The sequence below is a fragment of the Spermophilus citellus genome (assembly GCF_964194105.1).
Source record: "Spermophilus citellus genome assembly, chromosome: 1".
Classification (NCBI taxonomy): domain Eukaryota; kingdom Metazoa; phylum Chordata; class Mammalia; order Rodentia; family Sciuridae; genus Spermophilus; species Spermophilus citellus.
In genome coordinates, this window is record NC_138182.1 from 24,066,999 (window position 1) to 24,085,528 (window position 18,530).

The window sequence follows — 18,530 nt, forward strand, 5'->3', positions numbered from 1 at the left end:
AATGCCTGTCACCTTAACATTATAAAAAGAAGACATACTGCCGTAACGTGATGCAATAGGGAATACACATCGCCTATTTTTTCACTACTACTGTTCCTCCTCTACCCCAAACAAACAAAAATCAAGGAATGTGGATTAAGTCTCTACCTCCACCAGTTTACACCAAATACACAGGAGAGAAGATGTTAAACTAAGGGATGAAATCAGCAATGTGCAGAAAATAGAAAAAACTATGGGACACTCTGATTTTTTCAAAAGATAAATGTAATAAAAGATGAGAGATTCTAGGGCTGTGGATGTGGTAGAGCACTTGTCTAAGCATTTGCAGGGTCCTGGATTTGATCCCCAATACTACAAAAAATAAAAAAGGAAAGAAAGAAAAAAGTAGGGACTAACCAACCAATACAATCTATTGATCTAGTCAAGTAATTTCAACAAAGATGAAAAATCCAAGGGTATTAAGAAATTGTGTATGTGTGTGTAAGAAAGAGAAAAAGGAAAGAGTGGGGAGAGAAAGAAAAGAGGGAGGGAGGGACTGAAGTGGAGAGTGAAATGAGTGAATGACACTGGTTTAGAAGTGTTTATATCTACATTAGCAGCCGTGAGGCCCAGTGGCAAAAGCACTATACTGAACATAGATTTCAGGCCAAATCCTAAACTCAATTTTTCTATGTGTCCTCTTCTAGAAAATGGGCCCATTCCATAGATTTTGCACTTATCATTTGGGGTAAAAAATAATAAAGCAGTTTGAAACAAATCACATTGATTCGGTCACAGCAAGCACACTACAAAAATATATCCTGCATAAGTTATTTTTACTAATGAAATGACCCACAGTAATGATGTTTTGACTTTTTAAATACATTTTTTTTTTTGAAAACTACTTCCCTTTTCACTTGATAGATTTTAATATTAAGCTACAAAACGTAAGTGCCCTAGCTGACACAGACTTAAGACTTTATAGACTGTCCCATTGATCGCTACTAAAACACTCAGGGTCACTCCACGAAATAACTGGACTGGACTGAAATAACCACAAGAGAGAGAGAGACCTTTTTCTTTGGGGGGTGCTGTAACGGCTCTTCTGATCTTAAGAGTCTACAAAAAGAGAGGAAGCATGTGCTGACCCCTTTTATTGAGCAGAAGCCATTCAAATGAGGCAAGGGGTCAGGTTTCAAGGGGCTGAGTCTAGCTGCAAGATATCTGTTGTCAGCAGGTTGATTGACATCTAGGAAGGCCACACCCAAGTGCACAGTAAGAGAAGGGGACACACCAAGGGCATTTCCGTGGAACATTCTATCCCAAACTGGGCAAGAGGGTAGTATTACAGAGGAACAGGTTAGCGTAGCTTGACGCATGGGGCTGTAGGAAGGCACGCCTATGCATGAAGACACATTTGGTTGCATTTTTACTCCTCTCAAGATCAGGGCTACTGCCTTCAGCTACTTAAAAGTGGCCAGATCACCGGGGTGACAGACAGTGCCTCAAACCAATCAGGAGGGGAAAATGCTGGTCACATGTTGTGATGGCCTCCCACAACAGACCTTTTTCCCTGTGATTACTTTAGAAAGAAAAGTTGAGTATTTTAAAGCACTTTTCATTAACCCATTTTAGCAAAATCAGTTCTGTAGGTTATGAATGTGAATTTTAAGAATACATTCCTCTTTTCAAACTGTCAGACCTTTATAGATTTTTGCTCAAGTGTAATTAACAAGTTTCAAAATTACCAAACATCAAACTACTTAAGTAATTTTAACTTTTTTTTCATGTTAGTTGTTTTAATTCACATTCTTACCTTCTCTCCATTGCCTTTCCCTTCCTCCTTTTCTTTCAAACTGCCTCTGAAATCGCAACAAGTTTTCCTTCCTACTTACTTCCACAAGCTTTCTCCCATTAATCTAGGCTTCACTCAAAAAAAGTCAGAATCCTTAGCATACTAAGTATGTATCACTGTTTACCTTAGTATGGATGAGTCTGGTCTCCCAGACTACACTTCAAGCCATGTGAACTGAAACTTAAATAGCTACACATCTATAATGTCTAGAACACAACCCTACTTAATGAACAATCAATGATACTGACTGTAATAACGGACCTGACTGCTCCACTCATGTTAGAGAATTGTACCCCCTAATAAAGATAATTTGAAGAACTAACCCTCAGTACCTCAGAATATTTTATCCCAATTTTCCCAGAAATCTCCATATTGCTTTCCATATTGGCTGCACCAATTTGCAGTCCCACCAGCAATGTATGAGTGTATCTCAGAATGTTACTTTATTTGGAAACAGGGTCTTTACAAAGGTAATCAAGTTAAAATTAAATAAGTAGGTTTGGCTCTAACTCAATTTGACTGGTGTTTTTATAAAATGGAAAATTTGGACATAGACAATCCACTATACATTAAGTTTAAAAGGCAAGTTGCAAATAAACCTGCAGAACTGATTTTATTTGGGGGGTAGGGATGCATTTGTGTATGCACAGGTAATGTCTGGCAACCTATACATACCCCAACTTTTACTATCAATTGCCGCAGTCTGGCTGGGCACAAAATCACGAGCCACTCAAGCAGGAACAAACTTTATTTTTGAAACTGCCGCCAGCCAATGCCCTGTACGCTCCCGGACCGGACCCCAACAGGAAGTCCCTCCTCCGGAATTCCCTCCTACCACACTTCCCCAACCAATGGGAACTCTCCAGGAGTCCCCTAGCAGGCCGAGGTGGACAGCAGGAGTCCAATATCCATATGAATGCAGATCTTAACATAATCATATCATCTCAATGGCTTGCTGGTGTCACCTTTCAACCAAAAATGCCATGCATCATATTACTTGGCTGTGGCTCTTAGCAATCAATTACCTCTTGGAAAGGATTGCTCCTCACCTCTGTAGATGGATTTTTTTATTCCACACAATTTTGTACTTTCTAAAGTAAGTGAAGTACAAGGACACAGTGACACACACCTGTACCAGTTACTTGGGAGGCTAAAGTGGGAGGATCACTTGAGTCCAAGAGATGATCAGACTAGGCAACAGTGAGACCATGTTTCAAGTAAATAAATAAACTTTTAAAAATGTAGAATTAAAGCTGGGCATGGTGGTGCCAGCCTGTAATCCCAGCAACTAGGGAGGCTGAGGCAGGGAGATCAAATGTAACTTCAGCAACTTAGCTTGGCCCTAAGCAACTCAGTGAGTCCCCATCTCCAAATAAAATATAATTTTAAAGGGGCTGAGGATATGGGTCAGTGGTTAAGCACCCCTGGTTTAATCTCTCATACAAAAATAGAAGTAGGATTAAAAATAAGTATTATTTCCAAGGTAATCAGATGTCACATATTTATTTAACAATACAATGGATAATTTAATTGATTTTTTAATTCTACTCTACTTCTGAAACTGATCTTGTCATCATACAATTCCAGAGTTGATGTTAAACGTGGATTGTTCCCCAAAATGGCAGAGAGGTTTTATTCTCTTTTATTGCTGAGTAATATTCCACTGTATATATGTGCCACATTTTTTTTTATCCACTCATCTATTGAAGGGCATCTAGGTTGGCTCTACAGTTTAGCTATTGTGAATTGTGCTGCTATAAACATTGATGTGGCTGTGTCCCTGTAATATGCTCTTTTTAAGTCCTTTGGGTATACACCAAGGAGAGAGATAGCTGGGTGAAATGGTGGTTCCATTCCCAATTTTCCCAGAAATCTCCATATTGCTTTCCATATTGGCTGCACCAATTTGCAGTCCCACCAGGAATGTACGAGTGTACCTTTTTCCCCACATCCTAGTAAACACTTATTATTGTTTGTATTCATAATAGCTGCCATTCTGACTGGAGTGAGATGGAATCTTAAGAGCAGTTTTGATTTGCATTTCTCTAATTGCTAGCGATGATGAACATTTATTGCTGAGTAATATTCCACTGTGTGTGTGTATGTGTATATATATATATGCCAATATATATTTTGCTGAATTCATTTACTGATATGTTTGTTGATTGATTATATATCCTCTTCTGATAAGTGTCTATTCAGATCCTTAGTCCATTTATTATTGGGATATTTGCATTTTTGGTGTTTAGCTTTTTGAGTTCTTTATATACCCTAGAGATTAGTACTCTATCTGATGTGTGAGGGGTAAAGATTTGCTCCCAAGATGTAGGCTCTCTATTCACCACACAGATAATCTGTTTCTTCTGCTGAGAAGAAACTTATTAGATGCAGGGTCTCTGGTTGTATTCCTAAGTCCTATCCATTTTGAGTTGAGTTTTGTGCATGGTGAGAGATAGGTCTTTAATTTCATCTTGTTGCGTATGGATTTCCAGTTTTCCCAGCACCAGTGGTTGAAGAGGCTATCTTTTCTCCAATGCATATTCTGGGCACCTTTGTCTAATACATGCTAATTATAGTTTTGTGGGTTAGTCTCTGTGTCCTCTATTCTGTACCATTGTTCTACCACTCTCTTTGGTGCCAATATCATGTTGTTTTTGTTACTATTGCTCTGTAGTATAGTTTAAGGTCTGGTATAGTGATGCCACCTGCTTCACTCTTCCTGTTAAGGATTGCTTTAGCTATTCTGGGTCTCTTATTTTTCCAGATGAACTTTATGATTGCTTTTTCTATTTCTATGAGGAATGCCATTGGAATTTTTATTGGAATTGCATTAAATCTGTATAGTGCTTTTGGAAGTATGGTCATTTTGATAATATTAATTCTGCCTATCCAAGAGCAAAGCAGATCTTTCCATCTTCTAAGGTCTTTGATTTCTTTTTTTAGGGTTCTGTAATTTTCATTATATAGATCTTTCACCTCTTTTGTTAAATTGATTCCCAAGGTTTTTTTTTTTTAAGGCTATCATAAATGGGATAGTTTTCCTCATTTCCCTTTATGAGAATTTGTCACTGATATACAGAAATGCCTTTGATTTATGGGTGTTGATTTTATATCCTGCTATTTTGCTGAATTTATTTACTAGTTCCCGAAGTTTTCTGGTGGAACTTTTAGGGTCTTCTAGGTATAGAATCATATCATCAGCAAATAGTGCCAATTTGAGTTCTTCTTTTCCTATGTGTATCCCTTTCATTTCTTTCATCTAATTGTGCTGGTCAGTGTTTCAAGAACTATATTAAATGAAATAGTTTAAGAGGGCAAATCCTTCTATGCCTTTATTTTGGACTATGTGAGATTTCAATGGGTGAAGTACTAGCAACAGTACCACCAAGTAACCACAATGTTAGATCCCTAAGTATCTTGCAAAACCAAAAATTACAGAAGTCACATTCAACTTTATAAAATCAGTTAATGACAACATGAGTAATTAGCTTTAAAAAAAAATCAAGAACATCACAATAGACCCAGACTATTAGCACTAAAGTGCTAAAATAACACAAGGGGGGGGGGGAGAAAGAAAGAAAAAGAAGGAAGGAAGGAAGGAAGGAAGGAAGGAAGGAAGGAAGGAAGGAAGGAAGGAAGGAAGGAAGGAAGGAAGGAAAGGGAAGGGAAGGGAAGGAGGGAGGGAGGAGAAAAGAATAGAAGAAAGAAGCTATTAAGTCAACAAACAACTAGGGTGAAAAAAAAGTGTAACAAACACAAAAAAGGCTTAAAGGATATAAGGCAATAATGACTCTTGAACAATAGAAAGCTTAGAAGGAGCAGTAACCTGAGCAAGTCCTTAAAACACAATTCCTTAAATACTGACAATTGTATTTGGCAATTATACCTCAACAATAAGAAAATAATAATGAGAGGGAACAATAAGAAAGTAATAAACTACATAGAGAACAAAAATAGTTACAGATTACACTTACATCTTTTTAGCTAAAGGGCACCCCTGTGATGACTTCAAATAAGACAATGATGCAAATAAGCAAGTATGCTTATCAGGATAAGGCTTGGTTTTTATTGAGGGAAAAAAACCCTAGAAGTTGAAAATTGCTTCTTTTCAGTCACAGGCAAAGTTGATTAAGTCAAAACCCTTCTGTACTCAGTCATAGAACAGGGAAGGTCCTTGTTCAGTTGGGTTCCCTATAGGAGAGAGAGAAGCCTCCTCCAATTTAAAAATGCAAAAAAAAAAAAAAAAAAAAAAAAAAAAAAAAAAAAAAAACCAAATGAGACTAATAATTTTTTTTTAAAAAGTGAACTCTTTTTGAAGAAGCATATGCAAATCTAAAAAAAATTGTCTAGCATAATCAAAAGACAATATTTTTGGCTTTGGTTACTTATGTCCAGTTTTGAGCCTCTGACATTTTCCAAAGTATTCCAAATTTTTTCACATTCCCCAAATAACCCTGATTACATCAGTTAGAGGAAATTATCAGTGTCACACCCTTAAGTCCATCAAATATTGAATGGTGAAAACATCTGATCCTAATTCCTTACTAGTTCCTAGAAGAACCAAGGCTTCTTCCTTGGGGCCATTAAATATGAAACCTTCTAAACATAACATTGCTTCACAGAAAGAGAACGCCCTCCCAAAACATACTTCCTTATGCAAACTTCAAAGTACTAGCTGCTTCCTCCAAGGTACCATCTTTAATCATCCTGCAAATTAATATTTCCATAAAGCAAACTACACACACACACACACACACACACACACACACACACACAAATCCTTGCAACCTCAGCAAAGAAAAACCATGGGAAAATATTCGGGGGGGGGGGGGGGGAATTCTAAAAAGTTATAATGGCTAACTTTTTAAACTAAGATAATCGCATACAAAACATACTTTAATCTACAAAATCCCAAACTATAAACATATTTTCCATTCCAAAGAACAGAAAGCTTTTATTTTCTCCTTGATCTTAGGACTTATTTTATTGCTTACTTATGCCTAGAAGGCCTTTTAATTTGAAAGAATTACGAAAGCTCTCTTTTCAAGGATCCCTAAAAACACCAGGCAGACCAATACTTCAAATATTAGCACAAATACTTACAGTTTTAGAGCTTCAAAAAAAAAATTACTAGAATAAAAGTACAGAGAGTTTGCTGACATCAAAAGTTAACTGCTTCCTCATAGCATAAACAATTTGGCAAAGAACTGTATATTAGAATGAGAACCAAACCAATAGAAACCGTCCTTAAAAGGGAATTTAAAAAAAGACAGCAGTTCTTTGAACCATAAATTCCTAACATAGCCAAAAAGATTTTTCTTAACTAGATGTAGTGGCACACGCCTGTAATCCCAGTGTCTCAGGAGGCTGAGGCAGAAGGATTACAAATTCAAGGCCAGCCTCACAACTTAGTGAGACCCTATCTCAATAATATAAAAAATAAAAAGGGCTGGGGATATAGTGAAGTACTTAGAGAACCCCTGGGTTCAGGTTCAGTCTCCAGTACTGGGCAGAGGTGTTTCTTTAAAGGATAATCTAAAACTTTGCTTTATCAACTACCTGAGCATCTAAACCAGAATGATTAAAATATTCATATTTCAATCTTTAAATTGACTAACTACACTTTGTCAAAGATAACTTGTGAGTTGTTTTATCCATGATATCTTAGCATGCCTCTAATCCTTCCCTTAAAAGGACAAGCAACTCTACCAATAATGATTAAAAAAAAGGGGGGGACTTTTACATATATCATCTCACCGGATAATGGGAAAATTATTATTCAATAATTGAACTAATTATAATACTATGTATTATATTACGATATTTTTATATTACACATATTATATAGTTATATAATTACACATATGCTATATATTTTACATATATTACATTATAATAATGTGTATTATTCCATTATTCCATTTCTCTCTCTCTCTCTCTCACACACACACACACATGGCTAAGTTAGGGATAAAAATTCCCAAATTCTCATTTATAAAGAAACAATTGGGGGCCAGGGTTGTGGCTCAGTAGTAGAGCACTTACCTGGCATGTGTGAGGCACTGGGTTTGATTCTCAGCACAACATTTAAATAGTTAAAATAAAGGCCCATTGACAACTAAAAAAAAAAATTTAAAAAAAAAAAAAGAAACAATTGTATCTCAACCATCAAAGCTGCAACATTTTGGCTAGTAGATATCACAATGGATTTGAGAGTCAAGAAATATGGACCCTATCACTAGTTTATGTAAGGATGGCATTAACCTTGTTATTTCATTTTGTGAAAGTGAGACTAATAATACCTAATTTGGCCAACTTTGAATAGAAAATAATATGTGTAGAGCCCACAAGAATATACACATAAGTCAGCTGTCATTAAGTGGGACTGGCAGAAAGGATCTCTGATCCACCCAGACACCACCTGGCTGCCCAGGGGCCAAGAGGATTACTTTCTCAGTGCAAGTGTAACACATTCAGGACACACTAAATGGTAAGCTCCTTAAGACTAGAGCTTATCATAGTCATTTTATAAGAACCTATATACACCCTGATATAAAGTAGGTCTCCACTAGTACTTCCTTAAATTCCTTACAGAAGAAAGGCACTCACTTCCAAAAAAGGAAAGGAAAAAAACAAACAAACAAAAAAAAAAAAAAAAAAAAAAAAAAACTATTGGCTAAAAATTACAGTCAACTGCTGTCGTTAGGCAGAGGATTATTAATCACTGAAACAAGTAGTATTAAAATAAAATCAAAGACAACAACACTCCACTGGAAGTTGTGACAACTGAAACCACTGTTTACAAATAGAAAATGCATGAATGGTCCCTGCACCTATGAAGCATTTCAATAAGAACATCTGTCCATTTTCACAGAAACAAATGTCTACTTCTTTTAAGGTGGAAATAAATTTTCAGTGGTTGACAGCTTAAGACATATGGATCACTACAAATGGAGAATATAAGCAAATTTAAATTAGAAAAAGCAATGGTTCTTCTTGTACAGAAACAACAGAAAAGCACAATCCAATGAAGTGAAGATTAAAAGGAGCTATAGCATCTACTAAAATCATGGTCAACATAAAATATCTTACCCTACATACTATTAAATCTTCTGGATTGTCTTTTGTGAAATCAAAGATCTAATAGTTTTTCCTTCAAAACAAGTTATTTACATAAATTGTCTATTGTACCTCCTTCTAATACAAATTATATGCATGAGATATTAAGTGAACAAATCTCACAAGTTTTTCCACAAGACTATGCCTTTCTGAGTTTTCAATTTAGCACCCCTTAATTCTTTGTATCTAACACATTTTTCTTCCAACGCCTTAAGATGTATATAGTAGACGTTTAAATCACCCTCTTCCAACCCAGAAGACAGGAAGAGAGCAGTTTCTAGACAAGATACCTAAGAGCAGACTAAGGGTCTGTAAACCAACCAACAAAATATTTATTTGAGGCCTGGGGTTGTGGCTCAGTGGCAGAGCACTTGCCATGCACGCATGAGGCACTGGGTTCAATACTCAGCACTACATAAAAATAAATGAATAAAATAAAGATATTGTGTCCATCTACAACTAAAAAATAATAATTTTTTTAATGTTTATTCCAGTAAAGGATGATGGATAGGGGAACAATAGGAATAAAGTCTACTAATAAGTCCACAATAAATAGTGGGAAAATCTTAAAGGGAATAAAGTATGAAGCTAACTTAAACATACACACTTTTAGTTCTAATAATGACCAAAAAACTGGTGTGTACACTTAGTAAAAAAAAATTAAGGGCTGAGTATGTACCTCAGTGGCACAGCAAAAGCTAAAAACATTCACAAAACTCTGGGTTTAACCGCCAGCACAGGGAAAAATCAATCATCAAATAAGACTTCTTCTAAAAGCAGTATTCCCAAATTGTCTAAACTTTTTTTTTCCCTTCAGGTTGTGGAGGACCCAACTCAGGGCTTTCTTGTACATACTAGGCAAGCACTCTGCCACTGAGCTAAATCCCCAAACCCTAAACTTTCTTTTTTAAGTACTGGAGATTAAACCCAAGGGTGTTTTACCACTAAGCTACAACCTCAACCCCTTGTTATATTTTATTTTCAGACAGGGTTTTCTAAGTTACCCAAGCTGGCTTCCAACTTGCCAAGGCTGGCCTCAAACTTGGGATCCTTCTGCCTCGGCCGCCCAAGTGTCTAAGATTAAAGGCATATACTACCATTCCTGGGCTCCAAATTGTCTAATTTTTAAAATATGTTTGGGAATGTCATAAATTAGACCAATTATATTTTGTTCCCAGAAAAATAAAGCAGATGTCTTTCTACAAACTATCAAAACATAAAAAGATAATCAATTACACTCTTAGCTTTAATAATTTAATACTTAATTTCAAAATAAGTTAGTGCTTCCTTAGAGGTATATACTAATAAATTAATACTTCTTATAATAAAAATGAAGTTATCTTATAAATAAAACAAATTTTGATTTTGGTCAGCATTTTTTGAGCCAGCAATTAACATCAAAAAAAGGAAACAAATCCAAAAAAGGAAACAAATGAATTCAGAAGAGTAATGATAATAAGATCCATGGGCCAACCCTATTAACTACATATTGTTTTATCCCCATTTTACAGATAAGGCAACTGTGGCACAGAAAAGTAACTTGTCCATATTCACAGGGAGGGGAATAAAATATTGAGTCTCAAAAAAGGAAACCAATTCAAATCTTTTTTTTTCCTTAAGTGGTATTAGCAAAAAAAAAAAAAAAAGGCTGTCAAAACATGTAAACAGCTATGTGTCTAGTCTTAATGACTAAAATGATGATATCACCAACCCTCACTAAATGTTTTTAAAGGAAAATACATACATTCACTTTGGATTGTAATTTTCCAAAAATTCAATAACTTTAAAGAAACTGGGAAACTAGGCTTAATACACATTAACTATGTCTAATTCCATGCTCACTTTATATTATCTAAAACATGAGTTCCCAAAATGAGAACAATATATTAATAATCATTTATAAACTTTCAAGGAATCAAGAACTGAATTTCATATCTAAAACAATAAAAGAACAGTAATTAAAGATTGTCTAGTTCAATCCCTGTATTTCACAAATGAGGAAAAACCAATTCAGTTTTAAAAGATTTTCCCAAATACATCTAAATGTCAAAATCTGGACTAGAATTTATTTTCTGGTCCAACTGCTCTTTTTATTATACCATAAGGCAGGACACATAATAAAATACTATATTTAGCCAGGCATGGTGGTGCACGCCAGTAATCCCAGCAGCTCAGGAGGCTGAAGCAGGAGGAACAAGAGTTCAAAGCCAGCCTCAGCAACTTAGCCAGGCCCTAACCAACTCAGTAAGACCACGTCTCTAAATAAAATATGAAAAAGGGCTGGGGATGTAGCTTAGTGGTTAAGCACCTCTGGGTTCAATCCCAGGTTAAAAAAAAAAAAAAAAATCTAAGTTTCTGGAATAGGGTTACTGAAAGAAAAAAAACAAAATGAAATTATTTAAATCTAAAAAATTAAAATTTTTGAAAAGGAATTATACAAAGTATACAAATGCTTAAAAAAAATCCATCCTGAGACAGAACAAGGTTCAAGACAGCCAGAATAAATATGGTTTCACAGGCAAGAAGAAAAGGAATATGATCAGTGACAAAAAGTAGACTGGATCTTTAGGGACTTGCTCAAAAGCTTAGAATCAAACAAGTCAATAAGATATGTTGTGATAAAATCTGGCTAAAACTGGAGAACATGGATTTTTTATAGAGTAGATAATTAACCTTCTTTTCATCTATTATAAAAAGATTAGCCAGAGGTAGGAGAAAGTCAGAAAGTAAGTAAAGCCAGATGATATGAAGACTATATTTATGCAGACTACACATAACTGAGTATGACACTGAATACTGTAGTTTTTCAACAATTAAGTTTTAGATCCCAATAGTCTTACCTTTATTTGTGATAAATAAGTGCCTAAAATAGGAAAAAAATCTAATATTAAATTTCATTTCTACTAACTGTATAACTTTACCCTCTAATAATTATAAACACATGACATGTCAATGACCTAGCTAGCACCCTATCCCTATGCCTGAGTTAATAATCTTACCATATCATCATTTTATATTATCAAACTCTCCATGCTTATCTTAAAATTGAACAAATTTTAAAATGAACATGACAATCTCTTAAGGAGAAAACAATGTAAAACTGTTTCTAGGGTATAAACTCAATTAAGTGTTTTTAACAAAGAAAGTATACTGAAGGTAATAGGTGATTTTCGCACTGTTTATCCTATTATTTGCTGGATTTTCTGTAATGAGATTTTTTGGGGGGATGGGGGGAGCGCGTGCTGGGGGTTAGACCCAGAGGCGCTTAACCACTGAGCCACATCCCAAGCCCTTTTTAATATTTTATTTAGAGACAGGGCCTCACTGAGTTGCTGAGGATGGCTCTGAACTTGCAGTTTTCCTGCCTCAGCTTTCCAAGCCACTAGGATTACAGGCCTGTGCAACGACACCAGGCTTGTAATGAGAAATTTTAAGGACCCAAAGTGTATTTTAGCCAAAGCTAAAACATCAGAAGGCTTAAGTAATACATTTGCAATACTTTTTCTGAATGTTCTCCTTCCGATAAGCCTCAGCATACTCAAATGTTTAACCAATCACTTAAATAACAGAAAACTCCCTATTTTTTTACAGTTTTTTTTCCTTCTTAAATTAACATTTACAGGAAAAACAGCCAAAAATAGATAAAAAATAGATAAAATTTTATTATTTAATACAATATTCTGACTATAATAACAAGAGACTGAGAACCCCCTCGTCTCCATACTCCCCTCCGACTAAACACGAGCATTGTTTCCACCTTTTCTTCTGGAATGATGCTAGACTGCACCGACCACAAAGTCTCTTACCTGGCTGAGACTCAAGCAATAAGAAAAGGCAAATAGCCAGCTTAATCTGGGACTTCTTCAATAAGCAGTTTAAAGTCACCTATAGGGTACTATGCTAGACACAGGGAAATTTTCTTGTTTTTTGGTTTTGGGTTTTTTTCCTCCAGAAATACAACTTGTCAAACTCACCTAACCTTGTGGCCTGGCCTCATTAACACCACAGTTCCTAACGGTCTATCTCACTGCCTTGTGACAAGGGGTGGGCCAGCTGGTGACAATCTGACCAACCTCCTATAAGGAATTCTCATACTCAACTCCTTCCACAACAAGTCCTTCCCACCCAGGACTCCAACAACCCAAAGCTGAAGAGACAATCACAACCAGAGTCAGAGATATCATCTATGGAGCTAATATTAAGCAGTATCAGTCTCCATGTAATAGCCATGATGGACAACCCACTGTCACCAAAGTCTATTCTACTACCTCCTCCTCAGTTTCAAACCAGAGCCCCTCTTCAGGTATTCTACCACTTTTCCCATTCTTTCACAATTAAGTATAATACTAAATATTCGGTAGCTACTCTGAACCAGGCCCTGAAGTCTGAAACTACTTAAAAGGTAAAACAAACATTACATGAAACTGAAAATATACTACCTCGTAGACATACAAAAGGCTTGTATGTCTATGTATGTGAAGAGGTACCTTTACAAATTACACATTACAATCTAAACATAGTCAGTTGTTTGGGTCAGGCTATAATACTAAGTTAAGAAAAATGAATTTTACTAATTTCACATGTAAGCAGAATACCAGTGATATAGAATAAGACACATCAAAAGCACTGGGGGATGGGGGGCGGGTCTTGGTACTGGAGATTGAACCCAGGGGCACTCTACCTTGGAGCTTCTTATTTTGAGACAGGGTCTCAAGAAATTGCCCAGATAAATTGCTGGTGTCCAATTTGCAATTCTCCTGAGCTTCTTCCCCAATCACTGGGATTACAGGGTGCACCACCAAAGCCAGATAGACATTTATTTTTAAGTTACCTTATCCAATTAAGGTGTTTATTGTAGACATGCCCTATACCTTATTTTGACAAATGAATAAATTATGTAAACTTTGATATTTATAGAATTAAATTTCAACTCACCCTAAATGTTTTCACAGCTGCTGACTCTCTGAAAAGTATAATTTTGTTAAGCCCAGCCTCTCTTCTCTATTCCACATGCTGACTCAATCTTACCCCTACTAATCATTCACTTTGGGATGTCAAAAAGTGAAATAAAGGATTTGGAGAACTTTTTTTCTTATATGCAAAAGGCAGTGCTCCTGATCAAACTGCAGAAAGAAATGACAGTCCTTTACTTTAAAACCCTAACAATCTAAGAGATAAGAAGCCAGGCATGGTGGCACACACCTATAGTTCCAGCTACATAGAAGATTGAAGTGAGAAGATCACTTGGGTTCACAAGGTCAAGTCAGGTCTGGGCAACACAGTGAGACCCATCTCAAAATAATAATAATAACAATAATAATAATAACAGGGCTGGGGATGTGGCTCAAGCGATAGCCCACTTGCCTGGCATGCATGAGGCCCGGGTTCGATCCTCAGCACCACATACAAACAAAGATGTTGTATCCGCCGGAAACTAAAAAATAAATATTAAAAAAATTCTCTCCCTTTAAAAAAAAATAATAATAACAATAATAATAATAATAGAAAGAAGCAAAAAAACTACAAGATTAAGTATGAAATTACAAAAGATACTGTGAAACTACAGAAGCAGATAAATAGAGATAGAATTATTCAGGTAAGACAACCTGATCAAAAAGACAGGTACAAACTGGCCAGCTACGGATGGGAAGTGTTCCAAGCCTAGCACAGAGCATCTACAAAAGAACAGAGTAATTATCTTTGCTTTTCTTGACTTTGTAATTCTTAGAAGATGGGATGGCAATTTTCTTTAGAAAATAACACTTCAAATTACCTTGAGATATTTAGCCATATTCTGGAAGTGCATTAGAATTTATTTAAATATGAAAGGATATAACCAATTTTAATAGTATCTTTGGAATGATCTCATTTGACCAGGCACAGAAAATTCGGTATTGCCAGTGACAAAATACACACTGCATGCAATTAATCAATGCACCTGAGTGGAAGCCCTAGAAAGAGCTTCAGTCTGACATCCTTGAGATGAGAATCCCACTTACTCAGTGTGTGGCATTGGCAAATCTCTCTATGCTTCCTTGTTCTAATCTGATTATATTTATTAACATATTTAAATATTGTTTGTCTCCTTCAACTAGAATGTAAACAGTAAGAGCAGAAACTGCCTTAACCACCTCTGCATCAGTAGTCTGTGCCATTCTGTGGGAATACTTCATATCTTTGTGTAAGTGAATTAATAGTAAAGAATATCACCACTCCTAAAGCCCTAGACTTTGACAATGAACTATGCCCCACAAAGTCTGTGTAGCCCAGCAATCTGGCAAAATTATCACTGTTAAAAGATTTAATCATTACATCTGTTTCGAAATCAATAATAACTACGATTTCTAAAAATAATTAGCCCAATTCTGAGAAATTATTTTAGTAGAGTCCCCTTAATACCAATGCTTTCCTAAAATGTAAATTGTGAGAAAGAACAATCATCCACATGGGGAAATGGATTCTCAATGATTCATTCTTCTTTAATCCTGTAGATTTTAAGCCCACCTGATTTCAGCCATTTTTAATATTGTTCCATAGCATGTCGTAGACAATCAGCTTTTAGCACACTTTTGCGATCTGAATCACCACTCCTTAAATATATAAAATGTACCACGCTCTGATGGAAAACTGCTTGGGGATCTCCTATATGAAACAGGGTGAAGAGAGATGAAAATGATTTTGGAAGTCTTAGTAACATAACACCAGGCCCACATTGCAAAGAATAACTTTTTGCTGGTGATGACTCAAATTACAATCCCTACATAAAAGATCTAATGAAAGGAATCTGTCACGTACGGAAAACAGTGATCGTCTGGCCAAGCACAAAAACAAGTTTTAAATCCACCCACACTTTGCTTAATTCGGAACTTTTAAGGAGCATTAATACTTTCCCCCTAAAGTCTGTTTAAAAGTCCTAAATAAAACAATACAATCGCCCTTACAGTCAGTCCCTCACACGTAGGAGTCTGGTGTAGTCAAATAAACAAATGACAGGAAAGCTAACGCTGCTTTTCAAGATTAACGTGGATTTCCAATGACAAGACTGCCACCTGGACACAAGTTGGAAATCCGAGAGCTCGTTCCTTTCGGAGAGTAGAAAATAGAGAAAATTTCAACAGCACTAAAAGTTTCCACCTTCTCACACACCCCCTTCCCCCAGCATGGGGTCGGGGGCTCCGCCTAGCCAGAAGCGCGTGGAGGAAATCTGCACTTGACTTCCGTCCCCTCCCCGGGTAGGAATGAGACCTTTCCTTCCTGCCCGCAGACCCCCACACTCGCCAGGGGCAGCTCCCCGCGGGGCGCTCGGCCAGACGGAAATGGAGACGCGCAGCTCGGCGTCCCTTCTCCAGCGACCCCGGCCCACGGCCGCGCTCCGACGGGCGCGCACACACCCCGCGCCCCGCCGGCTGGTGCGCCGCGGGAAGGCTCGAGCCGTTTGGCCCGGAGCTCCCAAAGGCCAGAGCCGGCCCCCGCCACGTCCAGCATGATCTCCCCTCTTGGCCACGCGCGAGCCGCCCCGGCCGCCTCCCCTCCCCTCCCCCGCTGCGCGGGCCGCTCATCCCCCGCGCCGCCCGCGGCGCGCAGTCCAACCGCCCCCGCGCTAGGCCCTTCAGGCAGCGCCCCGAGTGTCAAGAACCCGGGTCGTCCGCCGCCGGACCGAGGGCTCCGCGCCACCCCCGCCGCCCTCCCGCCGCACCTACCATGGTACAGATGGAAGCGAATTTGGAGACTGTCATTAGGATTTCCATCCGCCCAGCGCCATCTTCCACCCAATCACAGCGGCGGCGGCGGGCGGGGGAGGAGGGCAGCCGGGCCCCCCGCTCGCACCGCAACCCGCGGGCGGACCCCGAGCCGCCGCGGACCCACGCACAGAGCCTGCTGGGCCTCCGCTGCCGTCGTAGCCGCCGGCGCTCAGGCACTCTCGGCCTCGGCCCTAGCCCCCGCCTGCCGGCCGCCCGCCCCCGGCTCCGCCCCGGCGCAGGGCGCAGCCGCTGCCTCCGGGCCCGCGCCTGCCCGCGAAGCCGCTCGCCGCACACCCCGCCCAGCGCGCCGGGAAGTGGGCTCCGCGGAGGCCCTAAAGCCCGGCAGTTGCGCTGCACGGCAGCACTGCCCAACCCGCCCGTCGGTGCCCGCCTCCGCGGTTCTGTAGCTGCAGCCACAAAACTCCAGCCCCTCCCTGGCCAGCGTACGACCCCGCCCACTGCTCGGCGCCCGCCTCCCAGGCCTGGGTGCGCGAGCGGCGGAACTCTGGCCCGGCCCCACCCCTTTGCGTGTCGGGGGCGGTGCCGAGGATGGGCATTGGCTCACTCCCGCGCGCTGCGCGGTCCTAGAGTCTCCGCTCCCGCAGAGCTCTGGCTGCTGGAGGGGTTTTGTGGGTAGGCGCGTTGTGCTGCGACTAGGGGAAACCCTGGAAAGGACTGACTTGCAGCACCCTGCCATGAGCTAGGAGACCCTGCTCCCGACACAAAGAACAGAGACCGTCACCTGGATAATTCTAGGTGGGGTGAGGGGAAATGTCCCAAACACTTGGTTTCTTTCCTTTTACATAATTTGGGTAAACCATCTGAGTTAGATCCCCCAAACTTAGAAATTCTAAGAGTAATCGAATGAAAAGGAATATATGTATATATGTTTACATTTTCGAAGTAGAAAAGTAATGGAATTGGAGGTGGAGGATGAATCCTGCATTCCTGCCTGCCTGCTGGTCATAAATTTAAAATAGCTGCAAAGTAAGAAAAAATCTTAACCAGCGCTGATAACGATGTTACTAGAGATGAGAAGCTCCTATGAGAAATACCTAAGCAATGTTAGCTAGTAGATGCAGTTTGTTTTCTCTTTTACAAAATTCATCATTGCACCTTGTTTTTCATGTCTAGCAGCTCATCCTTTTTTTCTATTTGCAAAATAGTAGAGTAACTTCATAAGCCACTATATTAGAAACATGTTTTTGACTAATGAACTAGTGGTAGAGTGCTTTCCTGGGTCCTCCCCCAAACGCTTTTTTGTGGTCATTGTCGATGGACCTTTATTTATTTATATGTGGTGCTGAGAATTTAACCTAGTGCCTCACACCTGCAAGACAAGCGCTTTACCACTGAGGTACAGTCCCAGCCGTGGATTCCCCCATTTATATGGATTTGAGGGTCTAATTCAGACAAAGCTCCAAAACCAGGTATGCCTCACCTCATAGGTTCAAAGCATTCAAAAAAAAAAAAAAAAAACAAAATATTCAAACAAAATTTGGGTGACAAATAGATTTCTCATACATGAATGCTGTTTCCATAGTGATTCCATTATAATCTTGGCTGAGGAAAAAATACAGATTAAATATAGTGAAGTCACATGATGCTGCCTGGTCCTCTAGGTTCCTCCCCCCATAGAAGCCTGGGGCCCTCCTTCTTTACCACTGAAACCAAGCCAGTAAGCTAGTACTCTAGTTTTCACCACTGTACTTTCAGGTCAATAGAGTGCTTGCTCCTTGTTTTCTTCTCTAGATTCACAAGCTTTACCCAACTAGATTCTTTCTCATTCTTGTCTTCCTCCTGTTTGGACAAGGACTTTTACATCTAAGATTTCT

At 38.8% G+C, this 18,530-nt stretch overlaps 1 protein-coding gene across 4 annotated transcripts in view; it reads right to left on the reverse strand.

Annotated features, from left to right (window-relative positions):
• The window catches only part of USP12 (ubiquitin specific peptidase 12), a 92,101-nt gene extending 74,992 nt beyond the window's left edge, over positions 1–17,109 (reverse strand). The window contains exon 1 of one of the 4 annotated variants that reach the window (XM_081307380.1): positions 16,654–17,109. Coding sequence is in view for 2 of the 4 variants with exons in the window: in XM_081307379.1 (XP_081163505.1) it covers positions 16,654–16,701 (48 nt within the window). In the remaining 2 variants the exon portion in view is untranslated. The remainder of the gene's footprint in view (positions 1–16,653) is intronic. The other 3 variants (XM_081307379.1, XM_081307378.1, XM_081307382.1) reach the window with 3 other exon arrangements.
• Between the last annotated feature and the right edge of the window lie 1,421 nt (positions 17,110–18,530).